Source organism: Propithecus coquereli, unplaced genomic scaffold (genome assembly GCF_000956105.1).
Source record: "Propithecus coquereli isolate 6110/MARCELLA unplaced genomic scaffold, Pcoq_1.0 Scaffold673, whole genome shotgun sequence".
Classification (NCBI taxonomy): domain Eukaryota; kingdom Metazoa; phylum Chordata; class Mammalia; order Primates; family Indriidae; genus Propithecus; species Propithecus coquereli.
Window position 1 is genome coordinate 593,872 of NW_012152763.1, and position 7,438 is coordinate 601,309.

At 64.0% G+C, this 7,438-nt stretch overlaps 1 protein-coding gene across 1 annotated transcript in view; it reads left to right on the plus strand.

The window, feature by feature from the left end:
• The window catches only part of CFAP46 (cilia and flagella associated protein 46), a 149,453-nt gene extending 142,863 nt beyond the window's left edge, over positions 1-6,590 (plus strand). Inside the window, exons 63-71 of the mRNA XM_012660675.1 lie at positions 1,787-1,851; positions 1,926-1,986; positions 2,054-2,089; positions 2,302-2,404; positions 2,805-2,917; positions 4,668-4,768; positions 5,155-5,308; positions 5,409-5,489; positions 6,466-6,590. Of these exons, the coding sequence (XP_012516129.1) occupies positions 1,787-1,851; positions 1,926-1,986; positions 2,054-2,089; positions 2,302-2,404; positions 2,805-2,917; positions 4,668-4,768; positions 5,155-5,308; positions 5,409-5,489; positions 6,466-6,590 (839 nt within the window). The remainder of the gene's footprint in view (positions 1-1,786; positions 1,852-1,925; positions 1,987-2,053; positions 2,090-2,301; positions 2,405-2,804; positions 2,918-4,667; positions 4,769-5,154; positions 5,309-5,408; positions 5,490-6,465) is intronic.
• Positions 6,591-7,438: the final 848 nt, after the last annotated feature.

Genomic DNA, 7,438 nt, shown 5'->3' on the forward strand with positions numbered 1-7,438 from the left:
AAAAAAAAAAAAAAAAAGGAACGGGAGCTACAAGGTGAGGCTGGTTGACCTGCCTGATGCCTGGTCTCACCACACCCAGGTGACTGACAGGTCAGACAGTTAACAAAAGAGGGAAGACAGAGGTTTGGGACAACATAGTTAACAGTCTTGGCTTAGTGGACGTGTGGAACTCCGTGCCTGAACAGCGGAGAGCTGCAGGCTTCTCACGTCCGCGTGGAGCAATCGCACAACTGAAAAGCAAACGGCCCCATCGGGGACCACGGGTGGTTAGTACAGAAGCTGGTTACCAAGCGATGGGCAGTTTACATCCCCACACACTTGGAGATCGGAGCACACACGTGTAAACACCTCGTGGGACTCATGGGAAATGATGTGATCATGGAAATGTCAAAACCTACCGGGATGTCACCAAAGCAGAATTCAGTAGTGTATTTTAGCTTTAAATGGTTACGTCGGAAAAGGAAAAGGGTTTGAAATGTTTGTGCTCAGTGCCTAATTCAAGAAGTGAGAGCAAGAAAGCAGATTAATCCCAGAGAAAGGCAAGGGAGGGCGCGAGGCACCAACAAACAGGACTCGAGCGGCAGAGAGGCCGGCAGGGACAAAACTGGTTGTTTGCAAAGAAAACTCATAAAATAGACACAATTTTGTCATAATGGTCAAAAAAATTAATGAGGCACAAATAAGCAGTATCAGGAAGAAAAAGAGACACAAACTCTGAAGATGTCTCTGAGGTTTAAAGGATGATAGAATATTCCGGACAACTTTGCACTGATATATTTAAAAGCGTGAGCAAAATGGGCAAAGCACAAGAAAAAAACACTTTCGGACTCAAGAAGGAAAGAAAACCCTGACGGTCTCGCAGCCAGTAGCAAAGGAGAGTCACAGATGCAAAGAGAGTCACTCTCCTCCCACAGAGAAGGCGTCAGTTTTGCAGTTTCCGCACTGAGTTCCACCAGACTCTCAGCCCACAGATCACGTCAGCCTCATTCTCCACTAGCCCAGGAAAAAAGCACGACCCCCGTCCTTCCGTAGGCGTCTGACTCCCAGCTGCTCGAGAACAGCACGAGAAAGAAAGAGAGAAAACCTTCCGTCACCCAGTAACCATAAAACCCTGCGGAGGTCACAGGTGAACGGAGTAAGAGGACGAAGGCATGAGCATTTGCTAAAACGCTCATGTTCAGAATAAACTTTGTTAGTGAACCAGGAACAGAGGACTCTCCCGTCCTGATAAAGGATCCACCAAACCCGGAGCGAGCGTCCCCTGTCCCCCGTCCCCCATCCCCGGTCACGCGGGCAGGCAGGGCCCCTCGGCACCTGCACCTGCCGTCCGCCGGGCCCAGCCCAGAGCGGCAGTGAAAGGCAGGAGGGGAGAAGAAAGGAGGAAAACCGTCGTTGCTCCCAGGCACACGCTGCCCACGCAGCACCTCCAAAAGGATCCACACGCCCCTAGCCACAGTTCCATGTGGAAAGGGGACAGGTTGTCAGTCCCGTACAGACGGCCCTGGAGCAGGGCCCAGCCGCTGCAGGCACACTGGTGAGTGCCCAGCGGGGTGTGCAAATGGGCGGCTGTGGGCCTGGGCACCTGTAGAGATGGGCCCTTCCCAGCCCTGAGAGCCTCCACGTTTGAGAAGTTATTGCCATTTCAACTTTACAGAAGTTAAATTGTTCTCACTACTTATTTTTTTATCGAGGCGAGATTCACGTAACATAAAATTAACCCTTAAAGTGGACGACTCAGCAGCGTCTGATGCCTTCACACCGTTGCGCCTGTGTTCTGTCCCCACAGACGGCGGCACGAGGAAGGAGGGACGCGACACCAAGAGGAGAAGCCTCACCAGGAAGGGCAAGAAGGTGGGGCAGGGGCAGGGTGGCCCCCGACGGCCGGGCCGGGGGTGCAGGACGGGCCGTGACACCGTGCCTTGCAGGGCAGCATCCGCCGGACGATCCCCTCCGACTGCTTCGTCGTGGACGCCGACAACTTCAAGTGTATCCTTTGACAGGCCGTGGTGGCCCGAGCCAGCCTTGCCGCTGTTCCTCCTTGACGGCAGCGCAGTCGTGGTGGACCCCCACGAGGAGGCCCGGGGCCCAGGTGGGCACTCGCCGCAGGCCCCTGGCCCAGCCCCAACCCAGCGCCTGGCGCCCTCTCTGGGCCCCGAATCAGAACCTGAGCCAGCCCTTCGCTGCTTTAGATGCTATGGGTTGCCGGGTTTCCCACGATGGAGGGGAGGCGCGCCACCCCCCTGCCGGTCAGGGCGCGAGGCTGGCCCCGGCCCCAAGGTCTATCCCACCCTCTTCCCGCAGAAATGCTGACTCCTGTCTCTGTGACTCGGGAAATTCTGGAACGATTCCAAGACACGTTCACTTCGCGATGGGTGGGACATCTGGGGACCAGTCACTTCCCGAGGTTTGCATTTGCGTTCTCAGGAGCCAGTCCCAGGACGGGTGGGTCTCGGGGCGCCACGGCGCGCAGCCAGCCCCTCTCTCCGGCCGGGTCTGCACCTGGGCCTGGTCACGCACCGGCACGAGGCCCAGCGCAGGGTGTTCCCCGGGGGACCTTGGGCTCCCGCAGGGTCTGAGCCCCGAAACCCCAGACTCCTGTGGTGCAGAAGCACCCAGAGGCGGTGGGGGCAGAGGGGCTGGCTCCTGGCCTCAGGGACCCACGTGCGTCCCTGCCCTCAGTGTGGATGGGCTGGGGGCGGCGCACAGGGGCAGGTGTGGTCAGGGAGGGGCGGGGCACAGGGCAGATCTGGTCCTGGGCGCGGTCAGGCTGATGTGGCGCCCGCCTGTCCCTCCTGTCTCTGCAGCCAGGCGCAGTGGGAGCAGGCCCTGGGCAGCTGCAGCGGCTTCTTCTTCTACGGGATGGAGAGCTTCCTGTCCCACATAGTCGCGGAGAGACTGGTCGCCATGAACCTGCAAGGTGAGACGGGGCCCCGCAGCACCCCTTCCCCACAGCCCCCTCCGCCAGGACCCGTGGGCACGAGATTCCGCACGGAGGACAGAGCAGTGCCACCGGCACCTGGTAAAGGGACCAGAGGGCCTGGGATGCTCTAGCAAGGCATGGTTCCCCCCGACCCCGCGCCCTGCCCAGCCGCTGGCCCCTCCGGCCACACCTTGAGTCTGCAGATGGACACATGCGGCAGCCACCGGCTTCGGACCCTCCTGTCTTCTGTCTCTCAGAGACCGCAGCTCAGACCCAGCCCGGTCACCCCTCCAGGGTTGGGCCCTTGGAGGCCAGGGCTTTTCTAGAACATGCTAGAAATGTGGCCCCTCCTCACAGAGTGCTCCTAGTCTAAATGTGAGTGCTCACGGCCTTGTCTTCCCTTTCACCGTCCACTGAGTGTGGAGGAGGCTGCCAGGTGTCCCCGCTATGGCCCGGGACAGCCACACGCCAGCCAGCTGGAGGACACGTGGGCTTTGGCAGCAGGGGACGTGGCACGAGCAGCAACAACAGGCGTCCTGAGTGCCCCGCTCACGCGCACCCCCACGCCCAAGGGGCGGCCGACACAGCAGTCACCCCGCGACAGCAGGCGCAGGGCACTCAGACACCGCCAAGGGCTGGCTGTCGGGCTGGGGGCTGTGTTCCGCCTCCAGGAAGGCTGCCCCTCCCGTCTCAGCACCCGCGGCCGCAGACCCACAGGGTGTCTGTGTGCCCAGGATGCCCCGTGGGGGCACCCGGCGGCCCTCCTGGCCTTCTCCTGGGTGGTGCCAGGTGGCCAGTGCTGTGCTCAGCTGGCAGGTGGGCCTTTACAGGGCCCCTGGAGAACGTCCCTCCTTCTGGGGTACGTGGCCCGTCGGTGGCAGCCCAGCAAGCACGTGGTCGTCTCCGTGGTCAGGGCGCCACGCCCACCACTGTCCCTGGAGCCCAGGTCCCCCTCCCGGGCTCTGCTGGCCTGAGGCCTGCGCTGGGCAGACGCCCGCCCATGGTGAGCACATCTCCTGGCGGGAGTCGGGCTTGTTCAGAAGTTTGATTCTGAGCAGGATGGTGAGTGAAGCGGTAGACGGTTGTGAGTTCACGAGGCAGTGTAGACGGGAGGCCTTGCCAGGTGCGGGGGACGTGGGCAGCCGCCCCCTCTGCATTTGTGGCGCTCGTGGCAGACAGTCACACCCAGGGGTGCATTTGGACACCGGCACCTGGTCCGGTGGGCGCAGCTGGCCAGGGAGGCCCACCCTTCCCCGTGTGCTGGGGCCGTGCTGCTCCCAGGGACCTCCTGCATCCAGCCCCCTGGGACCCGTGGCCTCCCTGCACCTGCCCCACACAGAGCGTACAGACCACAGGCCTCCAGCTGGCCCGCCCCTGCCGTGGCAGCTCAGCCATGCCCCTAAACACGGCAGGTGGAGGCCAGAGCCAGGGTCTCTCTCCGTGGACTGGGGCAGTCTCAAACAGCCCATCGCTGTGGAGCACTGGAAGCTTCCAGGCACGATGGGGGAGCTGAGACCGCTCAGCTGGGCAGGGGCAGCCACAGGAAGGGCCGAGTGGAGCCCTGTGGCGTGCAGGGGCTATGGGGGAGGCTCCCACAGCAGTCAGGCCCATGCGCCCGCAGGTGGCTCGTGGGTCTCCAGAAGGCGCTCGATGGCACAGCGTTTGCTCCATCCACCCGAGCCCAGGTGCGCAGACCGGGCGCCGCCCACCAGGCCTGCAGCTGCTGAGCCAGCCCTGTGTCCTGCAGAGTGCCACCTGATCGTCCTCCTGGACAGGGCGCGGTCCCACGACAGCCTGCGGCGGCACGTGGAAAACTCGGAAAACAAGAGGTGCCTGGGGCAGTGGCGTGTGAGCAATGGCTGTGCTCGCGTGGCAAGGGCTGGGCGGGAGGGACGGGTCGCCCTGAACCCCCAGGAGAAGCTCCCCCTGGGAGCAGGACCTGTGCTCCGGCGGGTGGAGGGGCTGTGGCAGCCTGGGAGGCCCCGGCGTGGCTGGAGCTCAGAGCCGGGCCCTGCGGGGCTTGGTGGGAGGCGGAGGGGCGGCTTCCCCTGGGGTCTCTGCCCAGGGCTGGGAGTGCCCGGAAGGGTTTGGCAGCTCTCTGAAAGGCCATTTCTCGTTAAGTGGCATTTAACTTTGGAGCCGTCAGCCCAAATGTGCATCCCAACCGCTGGGGCAGTCCGGTGTGGACGGGGAGGGCGGGGGAGGACCGGGCCGGTCTGTGGCGCAGCCCCCAGGAGCCGGGTCCTCGCAGCCCGTCCCAGCTGTCCTTGGAGGAGCCCATCGAGACCGCCATCCTCCTGAGCCTGGCAGGAGTGAGGAGCATCGTGGCAAACCAGTGGCCGGCGCGGCTGCAGGACAACGCGTGGCGGGCCAGCGTCCTGTGGGAGAGTGAGTGGGTGCCGGCACCCCACCCGCCCTGCGCCCTCAGGGCTGCCCCCGGGAGCCTGCGCAGGGCGCCGCGCCTATCTGAGGGGACGTTCCTTCCCAGATCTGCTAACGTTCGGCAAGCCGGTAGGGGCGGCGGTCCGTCTGCTCCAGAGGGCGGGAGGCGATGAGGCGGTTAACCGAGGTAAGGCGGGGACTTCGGGTGCGCCCCACACAGCCCCGCAGGGACAGGGCACCCCACTGCTCCCCTGGAGGAAACTGGGGTTCTAAGACGTTAAGGGCCAGGAAGAGGGTGCGCTTGTCCCCGCCTGGAGGCCCCGTTTCTGCGCAGCCTCTGCGGTAACGGCCGCCGGGGCCGGCGCCAACACTCCGTGAGGAAATGCTCCAGTCACTAGAGCCGCTAATTCCTCTTTACGCAATTCCAGTCACACGGATTCCAAATTCTAGAAGGTACGCTCTCTGGGAACAGACGGGAAAACCCCTCCTCCCAGAGCAAGGCCCCGTGGGTGCGTCGGCCACCTGGGCTGGGCAGCCTGCAGGCCACGGCGCAAGTGGGGTCACCCTGGACGTGGCCAGTAATCCCAGCCCAGGAAAGAACACGCCCGGAAGTGAACCCCAAGCCGGGGTCAGGGATCGGCCTGCCCGTCTCTGTCCTCCCGTCCCTGGGGAGAGCCGGGCAGGGACACAGTCCGTGACCCGTCACACTCAACCTTCAGAGCCCACGAGCCTTAACGCGAATGTGCCAACAGGGGTGACAGGAAAGCGGCAGGGACATGTCGCACGGGGACCCTGCTGAGAAACGGCAAACAAAACACTAAGCAGCAGCATTTAGCAAAGCACTGAAGGAATGATCTTCCATAACTAGGAAAGATTTGTGCCAGGACGATTCAAATGATGAAACCTCCAACACATACGACTCCACAGGAGTTTACCATTCGAAAGTCAAGTGGTCCACAGGGCCTGGGGTGTGGTGTCCAAACGATAAATAGTAAATGCTTGTGGAGTGAGTGACTGAGGGAGGGAGTAGGGTAGTTGTCTCCGCCTGGGGTTGCCGAGCGCCTGCCCCTCAGCCCCCCGCTCAGGCTGCCCGTCCTGTCCTGGGGGCCGACAGCTGTGCCCAGTGGGCGTCGGCCTCACCCGCTGCGTCCTGCTCCCCACAGACGAGGCTCCGCACACCTCGCGGGACAAGCCCGCGCTCCTGCAGCCGCAGCCCGGGAGGTCTGAACTGCTCCCTGCCGCCCTCAACTTGGTCCTCTATGGGCTGCCGAACCAAGCCATCGGCTAGCGGGTGGCGGGGCCTGGACCGTCTCCGGGGGCCCCTGCCTCAGCGCTTCCCTCCGCCCTGGCTCTGCCCCGAGGACCCCACGGCCCACCCAGGGCCGCCTCGCAGCCGTGCACAGGGCAGCCCCGGACCCATCTCCCGACCCCGGGGGTCTGCGGCAGGCGGGAGAGCCGCGCAGCAGGGCCGACCCGTGGCCGCCCGGACCCCAGCTCGTCCCCGCCCTGTGTGCACCTGTGGTCCGTCCGGGCGGAGCCGCGGCCGCTGCTGGGGTGGGGTGGCCTCCCCTCCCGTGAGGCCGCCAGTGCCTTGCCCTGGGGACGAGGCCCCTGCGCAGCTCACGCCCAGCAGGCCGCCCCTCGCAGCACTCGCAGTGGCTGGTGTTCTGCTCCTGAGACCAGAAAAACTGTCAGGACCACGAGTTTGTTCTTGAGCGTTTCAGTAAACAACAAAAACAGTCTCCGTGCTGTGCTCTCTGGCACCAGGGGTGCCGGGCTGGGGGCTCCCGGCGGCAGCAGCCCCAGCACTTCCAAGGGGGCCGTGCGAGGGGCGTCCCCGGCCAGCCGGGGCGTCCGGAACCAGGGGCTCCTGGGCGCTGGGTCTGTCCACCAGCAAGCAGTGTGGGGAGAGACGGCGGAGAGACACCCCGTTTCACTTCAGCTCTCCAGCGGCTGCCGCGCCCGGGGTTCCTGGGGCGGGGCGGGGTGGGACGTGTCTTCTGAACACACTTCTCCCGACTGGACCAGACGGGCTGGGGGCGGCCAACGGGCGCCGGTCCACGAGGGGCACTGTGCAGCCCTGCCCCTGCCACCGGGCCCAGAGAGCCTCCCTGCAGACGTCCCCTCCCTGCCACT